Here is a 22,670-nt window from a genome sequence, read left to right on the forward strand (position 1 = left end):
GTTACAGTACAGTAGATCATTCACACACTTTTAAATTTATTTGTTTCTTCTGTTTGCAATACAGACTAGTGGATTGTTATCAACATTGCAATTGGTTGCATTCTCTCAGACTTAAGGTGAGTAGTTAAGCATGTGATCCCTTCTTTTGGAATCCTCTTGAGCCTATCGATTCTTTACAGTTCGTTATTGGTTGTGATTCGATGATAATTATTCCTATTCGTTGCTCTCATAATTATTGGCAATTGTCGTACCCTTTGGCATACAAGGTTCATTGATTAAAATTAATAGGATTGTTGGATTGCCCATATTTTTCTTGTTGCTCCATAATATTATTGTGACTCTGCAACGGCACGGAGAATAATCCTGGTGCAGGTGCCTCCGGCTCGCCGTTGTTCTATTTGTGTTTGGGACCATAGACTGTGTTGATATTTATTAAAGTCCAAGGAAAAGACCCGTGAGATATCGTGGTGACTTTGGCCACTAGGGAAAAGACTTGTGAAATACCCTGTGACTCTAGTGCTCAACGGATAGGGAAAAGACTTGTGAAATACCCTGTGACCCTATTCCGGATCGGCTTATGGAAAAGGTCCCAGGCGCCATCCTGTGGTGACTTTAAGTACGATGTTGGATCCAACGGGCAAAGCCCTGAGAAAATATTTGGCATTTGGAAATTAGTAATTATGGTTCTCACTTTGGTTCATACTTCTGTTATTGTTGTTCGTCGTTCGGATATTATTGGATTCATTGTTTGATATAATTATTGTGGTGATTCGATTATTGTTGTTGCTATTCGTTAATCCGTTATTCATCTTGTGGATACTATTTGTTGAGTTGTTGATCTCTTTGTTCAATATTCGGTTTGTTGATAGTATTCGTTGAACCATCGATCTCTATTATTAATTTGAAACCATTTCTTTGAAGCCCACAATAATCTTTCGTTGAAAGTATGCCACTTTGTATTACCCTTAGCATGCTTAACTACTCACTGAGCTCGTCAGCTGACGGATTTATTCCACATTATTTTTCAGGTTAGTTCATGGAGCATTATAGTGGACTCTGTGGCATTGTTGGGATCTTCTGTTTGGACCTCTAGGACGTCTGCATTCTTATTTCTTTTCTATTGTCAAAAGCTTCCGCACTTTTATTTATTAGCTTCCGCACTTTTATTTATTAGCAGTTCATTAGGAAATTTGGGATTGGAAAATATGAGATATCGTGTCATTTGCTATGAAAAATATTGGTTTCGTGTCGCACATTTATTGTAATAAAATATCCAGTTTTTTTTATTTGTTTCAAGTTGCTAAAAATATTTTTAATTAGGCTTCGTGTCCCATGATTGCTTCATGGTACACGGCCGGTCATGCGCCCGGATTTGGGGTGTGACAAAAGACTTGTAACGCCCCAAGCAGACCACTGGGCCAATACCTTGATTTTGATCCACAAGCCACATCACATGGCCCAAAAGCTTAAGCACAAGGTACTAGTAGTAGTCCACAAGATTTATTATATGCCCAAGATCATCCATGTAGACTTCCGATGTGGGACGGGGTGTTACATTAAGGTCTTGGGGTCAGTTTAGAATTACTGTAAGTATCTGCTCTCTTGAGATAATGTGCTGATCGCCTGTTCCTAGGAAAATGGAATCGCGACACAAGCTAGATATTAGAGTTTGCAATAAAGATTTGTACGCAAAATCAACCACAACACACTCACATAGGTGTGGGAATGTTTGTATCATTGTCGTAGAGTTTGTGGCCTGGTTGAAAGCTATAAGTTTTAAACTCACAAGCCATCTATCACAGTAGCTAGCCAAACTGGCTTCATAAAGAGGAAAAGAGGCGGAGCAATGCTACTGCCCGAAAGTTAATATGAACCATTGATTTTCATTTTAGGACATTTTTGGGATAACTTATAAGGGTGCATAGAATTATTGATGTGAATAACTGTCGTTTTGTCTGATCATCCCTCTGATCAAGAACTATCATATACAAGTCAATCAAAATTATGAACACAAACTTGACGAGCAAAAAAAAAAAATTATGAATACAAACTTAAAAGGTTATGAAATCTCTTTTCCTAAATAAACATATTGGGTGCATAAAATTTTTGGTTATTACTCGTGAAGCTTTCCTTCAGCCTGTAAATTTATGTAAAATCAAGAAACCAACAAAAAATTTGTAATGTTTATCTACAGTTTGTCTATAGCGGCAAAGAGTAATTTTTTGCGGCCAAAAGTAAATCTATGCAGTCAGGAGTATTTCTATTCGGCCACAAGTAAATTCTTTGCAGCTAGGAGTTTTTCTTTGCGGCTATGAGTAATTCTATGCGGCCACAAGTAATTCGATCTTTGCGGCCAAGAGTAATTTTTCGTGGCCAGAACTAATTCTATGCGGGCTCGAGTATTCTTTGCGGCCAAGAGTAATTCTTCGCCGCCATGAGTAATTCTATGCGGCCAGGAGTAATTCTTCGCGGCTAGTAGTAATTCTTCGCGGTTAGGAGTAATTCTTCGTGGCAAAGAGTAATTCTTCGCGGCCACAAGTAATTCTTTGTAGCCAAGAGTAATTCTTCACGGTCAAGAATATTTCTTTGTGGTCAAAAGTAATTTTTCGCAGTTATGAGTAATCTTCTGTTGAATGTTGCGTAGTCGTAAGGTTGTCATTTTTTTAGGGGATTTCCCCCTCCTTTCTATCAAAAGATTGTGTTCTTGCCTATACGTGTATCATCGATTGGTTTCCGTAATTTGGTGGGTATTGACAGTGCTGTTTACCTTAATTTCACCCTTTGATGCTTCATATACCCATTAAACACGGTACCACTCAGGAGCCTTTTCACAACTAGTTAGAAATCTGCAGTATCATGTCAATTCGCAGTTCTGTTCCATTTCTGTTTCTTGGGATCCATAAAATTGCCGCATACGGGTCTCAAACCCGGATGAGGAAAAAGGCGTGCGTTAGGTAGCTAGCAGCTAGCACGTAAAAAATTCTGTTAAATTCTCGTGGTATGCATTCGATTATGAATAATGAAGACAACAAAGTCACATAGACCCGAATTGACGTACAAAATTTTATTTCAATAACTAGACAAGTTTCTAAGTACGTCGACTAATTTCAAGAACTAATTTAATTGTCCATCAGCGGGCCATTTAAAGCCCGGGCTTCGAGTTGATAAGACTTGAACCTGAGACTTATGAGGACAAAACCTATCGTAGTGTCGTGTATGAGAAACAGAAAGCCATTTATCGAACCCCAGAGCATTTGGTTGAGTTTAGATGTATACAATATTTATCAAACTTATCTATTTGGGGGCCGTATTGTTGGGCCCAAAATTGGGGGCTCTAGGCGGAAACCTGGCCTATGTCCAGGGCCGGGTCTGGTCACCCCGCCCCCCTTAAAAGCTCCCCCCTTGAGGTGTCAATCATTTATTGCATTAGATGGAGATTTCCATTCAACCCATGGGGGGCTGGCCGTACCACCCCGCCCCTGAAAAGCTTCGCCCTTGAAGGTGTCAATCATTTTTTTAGTTGAACGTAGATTTCCATCCAACCCGTGAAATGCAAGACTGCAAATCCTGAGAGATGTGGATGATACCTTAAATCATAGGATGTGTAGAGATTTTTAAGTTAATTAGTATTTCAACGTTTAGGATTTGAGAAGAAGGAGTCTATATATATATATATATATATATATATATATAGAGAGAGAGAGAGAGAGAGAGAGAGAGAGAGAGAGAGAGAGAGAGAGAGAGAGAGTGAGTGATTGCTGTTAGGAGTGAATTTCATTTTCTATTAGTGAAAGCAATGGTTATATATCATTATTTTTTTGAACTTTTTGAAATAAGGAAATGTTGCTTGATGATGTCTAATAGATCATGATCAAATGGATCACTGAATGTCATTTGTTCTATTTACAGTAAAGTTTAAAAATCAATCAGGCAGGAGAGAGAGAGAGACTTCCGTTTTTAGAAAATTTGGCGAATGTTTCTAAAAGTAAAAAAAAATTTAGAAAGCAACTTATATACTCCCTCCGTCCCTAAATAAGTGTCCGATGCACAAACCTAGACCTTCAAAAAGATGCATTTGTTTCGTTAAAAAAATTAAATTCTTTTCACAGATCAATAGATAGCAATGAGTTCTATTAGATTGTGAAAAAAAATTAAAATTTTTAACGAAAAATATGCATATTTTGTAAGGCCTAGTTTTGCGCGCCGAACACTTATTTAGGGACAGAGAGAATATATCATAACTATAGTTTGATCTTTTACGTCGCCTTTTATAAACTTTTTTCAACTGAATTATATTTGTATACATTTTCGATTATTCTCATCACGACGAACGCTAGGACAAAAGGGGTAGTATATATATAGTTCCACAATTGAACAAATTAAGAGACAACAGAGAGAAGTCAAAGATGTTGGAATCTTTTCTGAAGTGTTGGGAGAAAATATGCTGGAATCACAACAAGAAAAATATGCCCTTGATGTTTGGGGTGTGAGATATTGTACTTTGGTGGCCTTTTTAAAGAGTTTGGGGTGTAGTTCGTGTAGGTCTTTTCTCGTCAAAGCCTATCCGCCTGATTGGCTATTCTCTCATCGTCCAAGGAAAATTATGCCCCTGATGTTTTTTTTATTGATTATCAATGAAAATTTTAAACTTTTGGCCAAAATAAAAAAATAAAAACTCTCAATCAAATCAATCAATTCACTTTAGCCAACTGTTTCGATTTTGAATAATCACTGTCAATCACCAGCACTACCAGCTAGTATTACATTTCCAAATTACATCACATTGATCAATTTAAAATGGTTTCATATCGAACTAACTGATTGACTAGTCATTGTTAATGCAACTAACAATTGAGAAATCGCCCCACGAATGAGCGGTTTGTTTTGAATATAATATTCAAATCGGCAACATGAAGCTTAACGTCCCTTCATCTCATCGTAGTTGAAGCTGCAAGATGCCACCACCGCTATTGCTGCAGGACCCACATATCGGTCGCCAAGGCTAATCGGAGCCAAGAACCCAGCGAATTGAAAGTGGACTCTTTCTTTTCCTCTAACCCCAAATCCATTTCCTTTAATTAATTCACGGAAAAGAAATGAAATTGGCAAACAAACATCATCCTATCAACAATGTGTAAAGTCAAATACAAACCACCAACACCTACTGTATCTTCGAGTAGAAGTTTATTGGATAACTTAAACAAGAACATTTATCATAACTATTTTTTTTTTCATTTTTGGGAATAACTTGAGATTTTGCTAGAAACTTAAAAAATCAGCTACAAGAGGAAAAAAATTATTGGAGCAAAAAACAAACTTGCAGGACCATGCTTGTAACGTTGCTGTCTTTTCTTTTCTCTTTTTATTTTTTATTTTTTTATTTTTTCGTAAGATGGTCAAGAATATCTGAGCCAACTTACGAGGATCTCGACTGATCTCCTCCCCAATCCCGATCAAAGGCAGGTCATTCGCGTCGAGACTAGAAACTCTTTTACCAATAGGAACTAGCGTTTTAAGGTCCTGGGTCAGTTTAGAATTACTGAAAGTATCTGCTCTCTTGAGATAATGTGCTCATCCTTTGTTCCTAGGAAAATGGAATTAATGGCGGGACAAGCTAGATGGAGTATTAGAGTTGGCAGTAAAGATATGTATAAAACACCAAACACAACACTCTCATGTAAGTGTGGGACCTATCCGTGGGTGATGGGTCTAATCGGCGGGTCCCACACCTATGTGAGTGTTGTGGTTGATATTGTGATTGAGTGCTGTGTGTGTATGTAGTATTGTTGTGTCGAGTTTGTGGCCTGGTTGAAGGAGAAATCTTTGGGTGCTGGGCGGGTACCACACGCCTGGTATGCTGTCGGCGATTCGAACGGGTGAGAGGAACAATGGAGAAATATGGGCCGTCCAAAACTGTTTTGGACGGCTAAGTTTGCCAACAGATACTGCCGCGATTGTTTCTATTAGTATTTCGTCTTGTAGAATTGAATAGGAATAATTATATGGATGGAATTTTTTAGTACCCTCCGTCTCACTTTGTTGTCCCTGTTTCGTTTTTGGCACCTCACAAAAAATTGTCTATATCTCACAATCTATAATATTTTTTATGATCTAAAAAAACTTTGTTTAAAAGAATTATTGAGATCTATCAAAAAAGATTCCTATTAAATATATAAAATATTACTGTATAAATTAAGAGATATAGACAATTTTTTAAGACGTCCAAAAAAAGAAACATGCACAGCAAAGTGGGACAGAGTGAGTATATAGGAGCAGCCTGCAATCCGAAGTGAGGATGATCAGGACGACACATTTTATATAAAATTCTTGACATTTGCTTAAAAATTCATAACTTGAAGAAAAAAAATCATAACATTACAAATGTTATGAAATTTATGTTCAATGTTACGAATTGCAAAGTATACAAAAGGATACGAATACAAGACTAGTGTTACAAACTTATTGAGGGAATTCAACTGGGTACATAGTGCTGTAAACAAGTACTAGTGAACTAGGGATCGATGTATCATGATAACGAGATCAACTGACAGAAGAGCTCAATACTTGTCACACTGCGTCGGCGTAAACGATACGGTGTTTTTGGATAGGTCATACAACACCATGTAGTTCTGCTGCTGCACATTCCCGTATATGGAGAAACCGGGCGACGGGTCGATGGCCAAACACGTGACCCCCAATCCAGGTACGAAAATGCTCGAATTCCCTAGAAAATAGTTCTCCGTCGGCAAATCTACATCCGCGCCTGTGAAATGGAATATCAGTTTGGGTATCACCACGCTAGCGGGATTGGGTGGCAATTTGAAGCAGAGATCAAGCCCGGTGACATTGGATACGTCGACTACCGGAAGCTTTACTTGTTTGATAAACTGTTCTCTGACAAGAAGATACGCGTTGGAGTCCAGATACGTAATTGTTGTGCCAGAGTCTAAGATTACGCCTCCAGACCCATCAGGATTGATTTGAAAAGTTGTTTTGTTTACGGGCAATCTAGTGCTACCAATTGTGATTCCTTCGAGAGAGAGATAGTAAAAAGTGGGAAAGAATTGGTTTTGAAGCAAAGGGGTGGTTTTGTTCGGCCCAGCAGCAGCTCGTTGGGAGCCTATCAGAAGGGTACTAGGTTTAGCATCACCATAAGAAGTTAAACAATACGAAAACTGGTGCTCGCGCAACTGGGAGATGAGCGACAAGGGTCCGCGTCCGAGGCCTATCAGGCCCTCGGTCCCGTTCTCGAATCCCAAATTAGATAGACCACAACCGAACGTTACTTTCGGCACCTTGACCTTCTCGAAAGTAAAGGTCTCGGTGCCTAAAAAACCTGAAGTTATCCCACTTCCGTATTCGTAGATATACACGCACCCGTTGAACGGGTTGCAATTTGAATATGGCAGAAGGTCTAGGCAATATTTGCTGGTGCATGACACATTTGAAAAAGAGGAGGATTTCTTTGGATCGAACAACGGATCGGACTGAGGAACACACTCCTGACAAGGCTGGCATTGAGTCCATATGAGGTCGCTGCCGGTATCCATTAAAGCTGAGTAAGAATTCGGCGGGGTCCCTATCGAGAAGTTCATGAAGTAAGCGCCCAGTCCTGCATAAACCGTGGTCGCCAGTTCTGGTTGGTTAGCTGTCGAAACCATTTCATTGAACTTTTGGACCCTGGCATTGGAACGCTTTACAGCCCGGTATAAACGCTCAAATTTAGTGAAGCTTTCACCCGAATCAATGTGGTTTAGAGTAACTTTGAAACCAGTTTTCATCAGTTGATTCTGATGATTATCAAGAGCTCGACGTGGCGTGGAAAATGCGGGTGAAATGGATATGAGAATCAAAGCTAGGGTAAGAAAGAGGAGGGAGGATAGAGATGGTGGTGATGAAGCCATGATGAGTGGAGTGAGAAATAAGACACATGTATATTGGGTATTTATACAGGGTTTAGGGAAGAAAATGTCTTGGGTATCCAATAGAATGAGCATGACATTATTATTATTATTTTTCTCGGCAAAAGAATAGATTTTATTAATGAATGGAATGGAACATACAAAGATTAATAGTATATGAACATGACGTTCGTTGAAAAAAGAGAGGACATGGTAAACATTTATATATATTATTAAGAAGAATAGGAGGACATCTAATCTTAGTTAATATAAAAAAGGAGGGTATCAATTCGTATTTTCAATTTTTTTTTAACGAAAAGATGAACCCAGTTATATTAATATGAAAATAAAGTACAACGAAACAACGATACAAAATACTACAATAATAACAACAAAACCAAAATAGAGATAAGCCGTGTCTACATTAATTTATAAAGAGAAGCCGTGCGCTACGTTAATTTATCCAAATCAATGAGTACCTTCAATTTAATTTCTTACCCGATTTCCTATATATGCATTCGAACAAGTTCTTATTTTCTCTTGTCCTCCTATTTCTCATCGATCAAATTTGTAATTCTTCCTATTGGAATTTTTCAAAATTCGGTGAATGAAATTAGGGAATTTGGAAGGGTCTCTCGAAGCAACTGAAAGGCCTCCTTTTGGGGGTGCATCGAATCAGTACATTGGATGTTTAATATTGCGCTGCTGGTTAATACCAAGGATCACCCCCATGATGTGAAAATTCATTCACCCACTTTCAAGTAATGATTTTAGGAATGGAGCTCAGGGGTCACCTTCTTACTTAAATAGTTGGCAATCTCGTTTCCATGCTGGAATTAGGAGACTCACATGAAATAATATATTTGTGGCTTGACCCCAAAAATCGAACCCTAATCAGTTGTGAGGGAAACAAAACACCAACCAACTGGACTAGTTATCCTTGGGGCTTAAATTGCGGCTAGAGAGTTTTGGATGGGTCTGGGTAGGGTATGCACTTTTCATTGCTTAAATTTGGAACATTGGGTCTTGGATTCAGTCCAACTGTTATTCCAAGTCTATTCCCTTGGCCTGTTGGTGTCTATTAAGCTGATCTCATGTTATATTGATGACGTTTGAATCATCAATACACACCCCATTAAGGTGTGTACTATATGCACCTATTATATGGTTCATATTGTGCCACCTCATGAAAAATTACTTGTAGGACCGGTCATTCATAACATTTTATTTCGTATCGTAACTTTTCTACTAAAAATTCGTAACTTTTCATTAATATGATTCGTAACTTTTTAGCAATAGATTCATAACATTTTGGAAATCATAATATTTTGGTGTGTTTCAACGAAGGTGCATATGATACACACCAAAATAAGGGGTGTGTATTGTAGCACTCCCTTGAATCAATTGTTAAATTTGTAAGTCGTAATTTTGAGCAATAATTTTAATTCCGGTTGTTTTTCATTTGTTGGTCGTAGTTGTAACAGGGTGACTAATGCTGTAGGCAGATATTCCGTATCTCTTCCTCACCCTACAATCCTGCAAGGAAATTTCCCGAGGTGCATACGCACGGAAGCATCGTTGGATGTTACTATTTTGAATTGATATATCAATAAAGTTCGTTATATAGATTGAAAACAAAAGAAGTTCAAGTAATTGACAAGTTAAAACAAAAATCTGTAGTTACTCATCAAAGATCACCTTTTTCAAGTCTGAAAAAATAATTTTATTAGTTAATCAAAACAACACGTTTCATTAAATTAAAAAAAAAATTAGCTTTTGAAGATGGTATACGTATTCTAAGGTAGATGAGGTGTCCAGTGGCGGAGTCAGGATTCAAACTTGAAAGTGACACAGAAAAGATCAGTATGACTGTCACAAGTAATGTTTGATTCACAAATCCAAATCCTACAAAAAAAAAAATTTGTTTTATTTTAATAACTTCAAACTTTTTTTCAAATCTTAAGGAAACTCGTCGAGATCTAGCATTTTATGAAAGGACGTTTGAATTTTTTTTTTTTATAACCAAAATGCATTTTTAAGTTATCATTCGTGGATTTGGACACTTTTTTGTTTTTTTTTTTTGGGACAGAGAGAATATTTAATCTCAAGAAAGTATACGCGTCCTCATATTAATCATACATAATATCCGAAAAAAATACATAATGTTGTCATAGGCTCATTATCCGTCAAACAATGGCCATTGAAATTGGTGGGAGAATGTAAAGAAAAACTGTGATTTTTTGGTGGGAGGTTAGGACGGGGTTGGCCGGCCATGCCACCCCGCCCCCCTTAGAAGTTCCGCTCGTGAATGTGTTAGTCATTTATTACGTACGTAAAATAGAGATTAATTTCTATTCTACTAATGAAATGGGGAGGACGCAAATCTTCAGAGATATGGATGATATGTGAAATCTCACATGGGATCGATGTGTAAGGTAATTTTTTAAAGTTAGAAGGATTACATCTTTTAGGATTTGAATGGAAGGAGTCGATTATTTTAGCCTGCAATCTGAAAAGAGGATATAAAAATGTGAACTATATGTTGATGATCATTCATTGAAGCTCAATAGAAAAGAAATGAAACAAATGCTTGTTGTTATGAGTGAATTTCATTTTCTATTAGTGAATGCATGTACTGGTTATTTGCTGGATGATGTTTTACTACAGAGTCAAATAAATCATTGAATATAATCATTATTTATCTTTATAATCACAGAGAGTCCTTTTAAGGATTCCAAATGGGGGATAACTATGGGATGGCTCAATCCAACTGTCACCCAAAGGTTGGGGTTGGCATTGGATGAAACAAAAGGCAACCAAATCCAATACACGTCAGTATGAATATATTATGAACTTGTTTTTCTTTTGGGTCCGTTTGATTAACGAGAAAAATATAATGGAAAGTGCAAATGATAGAAAGTTAAGTGAAAGGAAAGAAAGAAAAAATGTAATCTTTTTTTCCTAACATTTGTTTGATTAGAATGAAAGTTTTAATTGCAAGAAAATAATAGAGAATAAAATATCATTGTTTGAGAAGAAGGAAAGTTGCCCAAATTAGATGAGAAAAAGTGGAGGGAAGAGGGTAAAGAGGGAAATTAGAGTAATTATTATTGATTTTCTCGAGAAAATAAAATATTTTTCTTGCACATTTTGTAAGAAAAAGATTGTACAGAAAAGGTCACTTTTTACCACTTTCTAGGATATTCTTGCTAAGTTTTTTTTTTTTCTTGCATTTTCTACCACTATCTCGCATATCAAACGGACCCTTGGTTTGATGTGAGAGTTGTTCGGACAGCTTACGTGCACCTTAATTAAATCTCCATCCCAGTCCGGTCAATGACAGACCATCCACGCTGGGATTGGGGTAGTCATAAGAAATTATTTTCTTGCAACTTGACTCCAAGAATCAAACTCTGGCTAATTATGTGGAAAGAAAACACCAACCAACCTGACAATCCTCGGGTCTTAAATTATATGCAAAAACAAACCCTGTTCAATTATCTAAGACTTCAACCATATTCATATCTACGGGGGAAATTTGGTTATGGTTCGAAAAAAAACATCGGTTACTGTACAAGTACCCATCGGTTCGGTTGATATTGCCATTCCTAAACATCTGGTCCTGGATTCGGTCAACTGTTATTCTAAGTATATTCCCCAACGTGTATCCCTTGGTCTGTCATCAATCCTTTGGCGTGTTGGTGTCAATGGGTCGCAGCCGGGGGCATTTCCTTAATTTGGCGCAAAAAAAAATGCTTTTTGATTATGTATTTTTAATTGGATTTGATTTTCACACCCTTTTTTTTTATTCAAATGCACTCTTTTTATTTTGTTTTGTAGTGATGTGAAATTAAATGATTACCCTTTTCATGTATGAAGGAAAAAATGTATGAATGGTAATTTTGTAATTTTATATGAATGAAGAAAAAAAAAAAAAAGGGGGTGCACTTGAACGAAAGGAGTGTGAAAATCAATTTGCTTTTAATTATGTTCAACTTGAGGAACCTCCTAGTTTTATTCTACGTCAACTGAACGATAATGTTGTAGGAGTTAAATAACCCAGAAACTTTTATGCTAAGTGTTATAAGAAACAGAAGCTAATACAAGTAATCAAACAGAGTATACATTTAGTCATTTACTATCACTAGCAAATTAGCAATTATAACAAGAATCTGTTCAATTTGGGGTTTGGTCTTGTTCTATATGGGTGTTGCTAGTTCTCTTGCCAATAATCTCCCCTGTTTAGGTGATCATTACTGGTTCTCTGCGAATCTGCTGTTTGTTTTTGAATGAAGTGCTAGAGTTCATTTTGAGAGCTTGTTCAGATGTTGTCTCACCCGCTTTTCATCTCCAAAGGTTTGGAGGGCTAAGAAGCGTTTTAGGAGGGCTAAGAGGGTACTCTATCTTTTTTGATGCTGTTGTTTCATTTGCTGGTATATTTGGAATTTCTTTCTGATGAGTTTCACATGATGTTGAGGGGCTGCTGATTGGTGTTGCTGAATCCTCATGAAGTTCTAAATTCTGCTTGTTATTGGTTGGGGCAGATTCTTCCTATTTGTTCCTACCTCGAATGGTGCTAGTGCTGCTGATGCCAATTGGATTTTGCTGCTGTATTCCTTTCGGATGAGAACCCATTTGTGCTCCTTAAAGACATTTGCTGATGTATTTGGATATGGTTTGGCTTTGAGTATGGCTTTCGGATGCATCCACTGATTATCCTAATGGTTTCTTTCAATCTATCGTTGGATGTATTTTTTCTTTTTCTGATGCTCTTCTCTATGATTCAAGTTTTTCTTGTATCTAGAGCTTGGTCTTCTCGATGTACCATTTGTCAAGTTAATAAAATTCTATTGCCGATAAAAAAAAAATTTATAACAAGAAACAGTGGTGACTCCAAAAACTTGTAAGCACGGGATTGTTCATTCACTTAATATGCACCAATTATAATAGGAAAAATCATTTTCGATACTAATGAAAAAAATGAATCAACTATTTTCTCTAAACTACGTACAAAGTAAAAGCTCAACTGAATTTCTCATTTTTCACACACACGCACACAAAAAACATATAACTAACTACATGAGCTTCTACAATTGTATTCGACAAGGCGCACTTCGTGTTTTGGAAATTTCAAATAATAACCTCATTGTTGAAAGTATAAAACGTGATCTTTTCAATATATGTGACCAAGCGATCGTTGAATGAGCAACACAACTTGGAATCTTAATAAGATAATTTCAAGTTTGACTCGTCGTTTTTTTTAACAGCTTCAAGTTTGAGTCGTTATTGACACACCTCGATCTCAAACTAACTTTCGTGGGTAATAATTACATGCTAATCTCAAGTATGTTGGTGAAATTTTGTTTAAAAGCTTGAGGGTTTCGAATATTCATGATTTGTTTATGTCACTACCTGATCTCGAATAAGATTTTATCGAGCGAATATAAGCTCAAATTAGAGTATCTTCGATTATTTAGAGAGAGAGTAAGAGTGTGTGTCCGGGGTTCTTTTAACACTTTTGAGAAAAATTTTGTGTGTGTTGACACCATGGGGTCTATACTAAATACTACTAAATTTGATAGGTTCATTTATAAAAAAAAATGAAAAAATTAATACAATATAAAACTAGTCAAAACAAACAACCCTATTTAGATCGACGCGATCACAGGTTTTTTCCTGGAAAGTTTCTCAATCTTATTTTGTTAATTGTCAATAAATATTTATGGTCATTGACCTAGATCAGCGGATATTATAGCTCATATTTATGGTAGATCAACGCGATCACAATATTTTTCTCTGAAAGTTACTCTATCTTATTTTTTCAATTGTCAATAAATATGTATGGTCATCCAGATCAGCTGAGATTATAGCTCATATTTATGGTAGATCGACGCGATCACAGCTCTTTTCTCGGAAAGTTACTCTATCTTATTTTGTCAATTGTTAATAAATATGTATGGTCATCTAGATCAGCAGATATCATTTGCTCATATTTATGGTATGTGGATGGATACATTATAAATAAAATAATATACTTTGACGAACAAATAAACGCCGATAAAAAAAGAACAAAGAAACAGAATGTGTGTAATTGAAGAAAGAGAGGATGCAAATCTTTGACAGACTTAATAATTAAAGACATTATTTATTTATTTACAAAAAAAAAGAAATCGGCCATTTATGGTATGATGATACAGTGCAAATTAAATAATTAACTTTCCTTTTAAGCATATTCGCATTTCCATTTCACCTTGGCTACCACAACTCAGGGGTGACTTTTGACACCCGACATCATATCCTTTGTACCGAGAAATTGGTATGAGAACTACTATTCGTACAGCAACTCTGTACAGACAATACGCACAATATATTTTTGGGCCCGTCTCGAGTTCAAAAAAAATAATTGGAGTTGCTCATTTTGTTCAGAATATTTTGTTTAGGGTCCTTATAAAAAATCAGTTCCATTCGATAGCGATAAGAGCATTTACAAAATGTTCAATTTTGCTTCAAAATTTAGGCTAACAAATATGAACATTTCGTAAACGCCCTTAACGATAATGGATAGAGCTTATTTTTACGGGGACTCTAAACAAAATATTTTCAATAAAATGAACGACTCCGATTATCTTTTTTGAACCTGAGACGGGCCAAAAACCCGTGCTATTTGTACATCTGTTGCTATACCACATATCGGATTTGTGAGTTTTTTAAAGCATATTCGCATTTCCATTTCACCTTAGTTACCACAAATAATGGGAGGGGTGACCCCTTTTTTTTTTGCCATTCATTAAATTTAAACTATTCTATCTTAGAGGATTTGGGGAGTGGGAGGTGTTAACGGGAATTGTATTCTGCCCATGTACATGGGAGTATAAGGGAGGGATGACTTTTGACACCCGATATTTTTTGTACTGAGAAATTGGTATAGCTTTATGTATAGCTTTGTCTGGGTTTGTCATTTTTTTTCCTATGGGTACAACAAAGGCTGTATAGATAGCGGGTACATATCAACTTTAGACCCGTCTCGAGTCCTACAAAATTGATCAGAGCTGTTTATTTTATTTAAAATATTTTTCTAGAGTTCGTGTGAAAACTGAACAGGAGGGCGGTGCTATGCAGCCCTGTGCTGCGCGACGTGCTGTGCACGGAAAATCGCCGCCACTCCGGTCTTGCTTAGGTGATCAGAATCGTTCCATTCGTAGAGTTCGTCAAGTAGAACAAATGTATCAAAAATCAACTCGATCGGATATCATTAAGTATCTCACCCGAACATTATTATCTTGAAATTATTGAGTGCACAAAAAACATTGAATTTTATCTAGTGTTTCAGATTCATTCATTTCAAGATAACAATGTTCAAATAATGACCCTCTTACAACTCGAATGCCCGATCCTCTTTGTTATCTTACTTCAAATAATGTCCTTTTTTTGAACAGCAAAAAAATTTCATTAATTTTTGAAATTGTTACAAAAATCAATAGGAACAAAGAGAACGGCACATTTGAAAGGCCAAAGCCCAAATACAAAATGGGACAAGCCTAACCCTAAACCCCAACACCTGCCGCCCCAAGCCACGCCACCGCCTCCCCAAAAATCTTCAGCTCCCATCGCCGTTAAGCATACCGAGTTTGACCAGAAGACCAACCCGCCGGGAGAAACTCCGCCACCAGCCACCAAAAAACTCGCAACACCGCTAGGCAATCCTGAAACCATCCAAGAATGAGACTAGGAGGAGCTCCGAGCAAAAAACCACCGCCGCACATCCCACCGCTCGAAACAGCCCCATCCGATTGGTCCCCGTAGCTCCCATGCCCGAACCAACCACCACCGCACCTCCCGTGAAAAGCCCGCGACGGAGAGTGAGGAAAGTGAAATGATACGGTGGGACCAAAGAGAGAGGAGAATATCGAGATCAACAACCAGGCGACGGCGGAACGGGCCCAGAGAGAGCCATGGCTGAGACGGAGCAGAAATAAGGCAGTGGAGAAGACCATGGAAGCTTGAAGAGGAAAGGTTGTGGAAAAAGGATGGGGAGGGGAAGCCCACCACAAAAAAAGAAGAGAAAAAGAAGAAGAAGAAGATAATGAATAGTTTAAAATAATTCTTTTTGAATAATAAAGACACAAAGAGTGACACAAAGAGTAGTGACACAAAGAGGAGTGATATTAACAAAAAATAAAGACACATCAAAACCAAATTTAGGATGTGAATTGATTTTCTCACTCTCCTTTTTGTAAATCTCATTCATTTTCTCTCAAAAAATAAATCATCTAATAAAGACACAAAGATGAGTGACATTAACAAAAAAAAGAGTGACAAAATCACTCCCCTTTAGAATATGTCTCTTTTCCATTTTATCTCCATATTTTGCGTTTATTTTTCGAAATTAGTCATCTTTATGTGGTAGACCTGTACAGATTAAACAAAATAAGTTTCAGAGTTTAGTGTCAAGGAAAATATAGTCTCCCATTGCTTGGGATTGAAATGCGTAATCACTAATTTACTTGTAAAGAAAAATGGAAAAGACAAATAAAGGCAGCCAATGATTTTTAGAGGATAAGAAAACTCAAAATTTCGCAATTGCATCCATCATATTTATACCCGTTTTTGACACCAAATCTTTGGCTAGCGCTGGAAGGCCATTCAATTAACATTCAATTAAATTGGGTCAATTTTTATGAGTTGCTTGGGCTAAAAAATTAATGGGCTACATTCAATTAAGAGGTGTTCAATGACTGATTTTATTGTACTTTTCATTTTCTCCATGTCCTTTCCGTAAACAGACTCTCTTAGGGGCAGAGCCAAGTAATGTCTGCTGGATGTTCCCCTTGATTTTTTCATCTTTTTTCTTATAGTTCGGACTGTAAATTGCCACCACATTAGCTATCTCCTTAATTAAATCTCAGGCTATTTTGCAGTGTTATAGAAAAACCGAACTTTTTGGCTTTTCCATCGCCAAAAAAATCAAATGTTTGTCTTTATCTATTTTCGCCAAAAGGTTGTCGGAAATTATCCTAACAGCTTAGCAAAAAATCTGCTCTCTTAGCCACACATTAAAAATCTAATGTTTGTCTTTATTTATTTTTGCCAAAAGGTTGTCTGAAATTATCCAAACAACTTAGCTAAAAGTTTGCTCTCTTAGCCACACATTTTTCATAAAAAAGAAAAAGTAAAAAACAGTGACGAAAATAACCAAAACAGCTTAGCAACAACCCGTTTTTGTAGACATACCAAAAACATTCGCATTCCTTATTGGGTCTGGGGTCTGGGTCAACTCTCCGTTTGAAAGATTCTATCGGCGTAATAAATAGACCATTTTCAACCATGAACAATTTGATGACCCAATGGTGGAACCGAATGGATAATCAATGGATGAGTGATGACGTAGCTGTATACATACACATATATATTATATACGATTGGTAAGTACCACACTAGTATAAATTCCAACGCCACTGGTTAGTGGAGTTACTTCTGCAAAAGAGAAGATGTTCACTCAACTAAGTGAGACTTAATTGACGGATGGTGATCCATTGGTTGATGTTAAGATAGGCCCAATATTTTTTATGTTATTTTGTTGTATAGTCCTTGTAGTTTCTCCTAATGTCTTATCCTATACAGGCTGATGAGAGGGCAGTGCTGAAGCATTTCAAGTGGCCTGAGAAGAAAGCAGATGCCATGCGAGAAGCTGCAGTTGAGTATCGTGGCCTCAAACTCTTACAAAGTGAACTTTCTTCACACAAGGACGACCCGACCATTCCGTGTGCAGTTACTTTCAAGAAAATGGCTGGCTTGCTTGACAAGTAAGTATGAACCTCGAGAGACAACAATGTATTTGTTTTTCTTCATCCACGTTTATTGTGTTTTTAATGGACTAGATTGATATTTGTCCTTGTATGGTGCTAGGTCAGAGAAGAGCATACACAGATTGATTAAGTTGCGAACCTCTGTTATGCTTTCTTATCAACAATTCAAAATTCCAATTGACTGGATGCTTGACTCTGGATTTATTAGTAAGGTATTTTTTTTTTCCTGTTTAAGTCTATTGGTTTTTAGGAAGTTATCAATACAATGATTAACGTCAATAATGAAAGATTTACATACTGTTCCATCCTATTAGAGTTCTATCCTTCACTGTGATTGTAGTGCACATCATTAATGGCAAGATTAATCTCTCTCTAAGCATGACTTCTGTTTCAGGATCTCTTTGGGTCCCACCAACTACCTCTTGTACAAATATCAGTAGAGATGAAGGGATTAGACTGTAGAGATAGTAAAGGATGTCGTAAATTTGTTCTGGATTTGATCTTTCTAGTAGAGCATATATGAGTAGTATTGGATGCTTTGAAGGTTCACAAGCGGGAAATCTAGCTGTATTCCCCATGTTGAGATGTGATCATAGGAACTGATCAGTATTCTTAATTTTCTTCAGATAAAGCAGGGTTCTATGATGCTTGCCAAGATTTATTTGAGGAGAGTAACAACGGAGCTTGAATCTGCCCAGTATTTTAGAAAGGGAATCGACACAAGAAGGCCTACTGCTTCAGGGCATCCATTTTGCTTATAAGGTGCACCAGGTGTGTGATCTTGAATCCGTTGTCAATTAGCTGACATGTCTATGATTGCAACACTATCTTCAACTCGTTTGAGTCATGTGACTGCTTGTTGCCAACATACCAGACGACAAGTGGAAACAATGTAAAGAAAAACTAGGTTAAAAACAGAGTAGTTCAACATATGGTTCTGTTGTTTAGAGGGGTTAAGTGATACTCGGCAATAGTTGAAAGGTTCAACATATGGTCCACCATTTTTTTTTCATCTCTCACCATTTTTATGCTTTCAAACAAGTGATATTTTGTTTTTTCGTCTCACTGTTTCTCATATGTAACACTGGTTCTAGAGAGAAAGGAAGTTTAAAGTCTGAATCTGTGCTACTCTGCCATGTATCTGCAACCACTTTCTAATTAATTCTGTTCTACATGAGTGCAGTTTGCTGGAGGGCTTGATTCACAAACATTGTGTGCTTTTGAAGAAATAAGACGACGCGTCCCGGGACACCTACGAGAATCTCAAGCTTTGTTGACTGGCATACCATCAACATAGGACTCTAATTGAGGATCATCGTGTTCACTATAGCTTCGAATTTGATAAAGACTAGAATTTGATAAAGACTAGTGACGATGCTCTTCTCTCTCTCTTTCTGCCCATTCTTTCGACCAATAATGTTAGGCAGTGGATGTTTTTAAAGGACTTTTAGCTGGTGTACAAAAATATACATGAAATCTTTTGATCTGGTTAGCCTCTTTTTGTATCAATCACAGGTATAGAATTCAGTACTGTCAATATGCCACCAACAGATTTCTTCATTTGCAGATCGATTAATTGGCGCCCTAGAACAAGCAAAGGAGTCGAACAAGGCTCTATGTAAAGGCTGGATTGACTTTGCTTAGTTGACATTCATTCAATATAAGCGTACTACTTTTGTCCAGAATTCCGGTTTTCTGGGGAGCAGATCATTGTAATCTTCTGTTGAATGTTGCGTAGTCGAAAGGTTTCTCATTTTTTGTGGGAATTTCCCTCGCCTTTCTATCAAAAGATTGTGTTCTTGCCTATACGTGTATCATCGATTGGTTTCCGTAATTTGCTGGGTATTGACAGTGCTGTTTACCTTAATTTCTCAGTTACTGCAAAAATTTGCGGTATTATATTCTGGTCAAGTATTCAAACATTGCGGTCACGTATTTTAACCTTGTGGTCGCAAACTCGCAGAAGTTCCACCCGAATTGAAACCCTGATCAGGAATCTGCAGTCTTGAGGTGTTGGAATTGATAGCATATTTGGAGAAAGCAACAGAGGTTGAACGAAGACCTCCATTTGTGTCGGTCAAGCACGGCCGGCCTTGAGGTAAAGCCGGAGGTGCAGCCGCTTGAGAGCCCAAAAATCAGGGCCCCATTTTCCACAGAAGCCGTGTGTGTGTGTGTGTGTGTGTGTGTATATATTGTTCCTTGTTATAACAAAACAAGAGGAATCGAAAAAGTAATATTTGTATATATTCATTTAAAACTCTTTGTTAGATTCCCATCAATCCTATGACCCTACATATACGTTTCAGATCCCCTAAAGATGATCGGACCCGTTCATTTTTTTGGGGGTAAGTAGAGCCGTTCATTTAATTTAAAATATTTTGTTTAGGATTCCTGTAAAAAATCAGCTTAATCAAATATCAAGAAGGACGTTTACGTAGCATCTAACTTTGTCTCAGAATTCAGGTCTGGACTTGCAAAGTTGGATGTATTGTAAACAGTCTTATCGATATCCAACTAAGCTAATCTTTTATATGAAGCTTGTCAAAATATTTTAAACAAAATGAGTGGCCCTGATCATTTTTTAAGACTCGGGATAGGTCCAAATCGGATTGTGTGGGATCAAATGTATACTGAGTTGAATGGGATCCACCTTGGGCTTTCATACAAATGATTTGAGCCCTTAAAATTTTTATTAAAATAGCTTTTAGGACGTTGCTGTAAAAAAATTTAGTTCAAATTGAGTACGGATAAGATCTTATCAATTCATTTAACTTTTGGTTCCTGTAAATTCAGAAACCAAAAGTCGACCTAGGACCCTTAAAATAATATTTTGAACAAATTGAATTGCTCGGACCAATTGTGTAGAACCTCGATGAGCGTCTCACGTGTGTAAACTTGGTGCACAGATTTGATGCACTCAATGATTTTCCCACTATATTAAGTTCCGCCGCCCTAGCTTCTGTTGCGTATATTTATTAAAAAATTGGTCTAGGGTCCATTATAGCATGTTTCTAACCCATTAGGTCCACTGATCAAGTTCTAATCCATTAAGTCCACTAATATGTATTTGGTAAGGCATAAAGTTCACTACATTTAAAAAGGAAAATAGTGCTTGACAGAATTATCCTTCCATTCAAATCCCATCCATTTAGCCCATTATCCCTTCTACTTTTGAAATCACGCCAATTACGGTAGTGACGTTAGAATTTTGCGACAGAGAGAAAGAGGGAGTTTTGCGACAGAGAGAAAGAGAGAAGATCACATATAACGTTATATACTCGTTCAACAATTCACATTTAACGTTAGATACTTACATTTTACGTTATATACTCATTCATCAGCTCACATTTAATGTTATATACTTACATTTTACGTTATATACTCATTCATCAACTCACATTTAACGTTATATACTCATTCGCACATGACAGAAGATCACATATAACGATATTAAGGATGCAAACCGAAAATGATTTTGGTTGTTTAGGTTTAACCTTATATAATGTCATATGTTCATTTTTTCAAGGGATACACATGACAGAAACATACATTTAACGTTAGATACTCATTCATCAGAAAAAATGGAATTTTGACCTTGCCTCATATAACAATATTAAATGTGAAATCGACATTTGATTAGTGGTTCGGTTGAATATATAACGTTATCAAAAGTGAGTTAGTGAAGCCGCTGCGCGGACCAGTTCAATAAAGTAAAATATATAATGTTATATGTGAGTTTCTGTGCAGTGAAACTCCAAAAATAAAAAAGAACATATACCATTATTTGGGTATTATTCAGAACATGAATAACAAATCAATTTCATTGATTTATGAGGCTTACATAGTTATAAATTTGATCGACAAATCTACAAAATGGATTCAAAATTTTCTGAATAGCAATATGAAAACAAGATAAATAAATTATACCAAAAGACTTTAAATAAATTAAAATTCTAAATCTAATGGCATTGGCTGTCTTTTCAGACTCAACGATCTTGATGTGACTCTTCAATTTCATCATGTATCTTTGGTAGAAGGATTTGATGTGAAGGACTCTTCTGAGGTTGGAGTTCATCATTAATCCCATCAGCACAGTGTCATTATGGTTATCTGTTAAAAACTAAACTCTGTTATAGACATATATGGTTATCAGAAACACACATATAATGTTATATGATTTACTTTATTGAATTGGTCCGCGCAGCGGCATCAATAACTTGCTTCTAATAACCATATACAGATTCAGACATATAACATTATATGTTCAGAAAAGCTGGCATATGACAATATATATTCACAGAGATTGACACATAAACAATCCACATATAATCACACAACAGTGTATCGACATTTAACCTTATATGTCTGAATCTGTCGCAAATAACCAATTGACGACATAAAGAATTGAAACAGATTGACAAACAAAAAGTCCACATATAACCACACAACAGTGTATTGCCATATAACCTTATATTTACACATATTTCCACGAAATTCAGTGAATACTGACCAAACAATAACGTTAGATACACAAATAACCATCATTTGGGTTAATGGTATATGTTCCGTATATGTGTCTCATATACGAAGATCATATCATATCTTTTTATAATATGGTTATATGTACAAATAAAAATAACATATATTTATATACAAAAATTAATAAACTACTAAATTTATGTTATTGAATAGGTCCGAGCAGCGGCTTATAAACCTGAATATAACCATATATATTCATAGAGCAAAATGACAATCGAACAAAATGAATACCATACATCTTCAAAGAACAAAATGATATTTATAAACAACCAACAGAAGAATATATAACGTCATATAATGTTACGCAATAACATATAGCAATATAATGTTATAACCTAATGTTATATGTTTACATCCGGGGGTGTGGGGGCGGAGCCCCCACGACACAAAGTGCCGCAGTTCTGGGTGCGACTTTAAATTGCAG

General features: G+C 36.6%; 1 protein-coding gene and 1 pseudogene across 1 annotated transcript; one reads left to right on the plus strand and one right to left on the minus strand.

The window, feature by feature from the left end:
• Window positions 1–6,290: 6,290 nt before the first annotated feature.
• Window positions 6,291–7,938, minus strand: LOC131317841 (aspartic proteinase nepenthesin-1-like). Its single transcript, XM_058347514.1, has one exon. It carries the CDS (start codon window positions 7,902–7,904, stop codon window positions 6,558–6,560), a length of 1,347 nt encoding a protein of 448 aa, XP_058203497.1. The 5' UTR covers window positions 7,905–7,938; the 3' UTR covers window positions 6,291–6,557.
• An 8,826-nt stretch (window positions 7,939–16,764) lies between these two features.
• Window positions 16,765–19,053, plus strand: LOC131317842 (protein CHUP1, chloroplastic-like; annotated as a pseudogene).
• The last annotated feature ends 3,617 nt before the right edge of the window (window positions 19,054–22,670 follow it).

The sequence above is a fragment of the Rhododendron vialii genome, chromosome 2a, assembly GCF_030253575.1.
Source record: "Rhododendron vialii isolate Sample 1 chromosome 2a, ASM3025357v1".
NCBI lineage: Eukaryota > Viridiplantae > Streptophyta > Magnoliopsida > Ericales > Ericaceae > Rhododendron > Rhododendron vialii.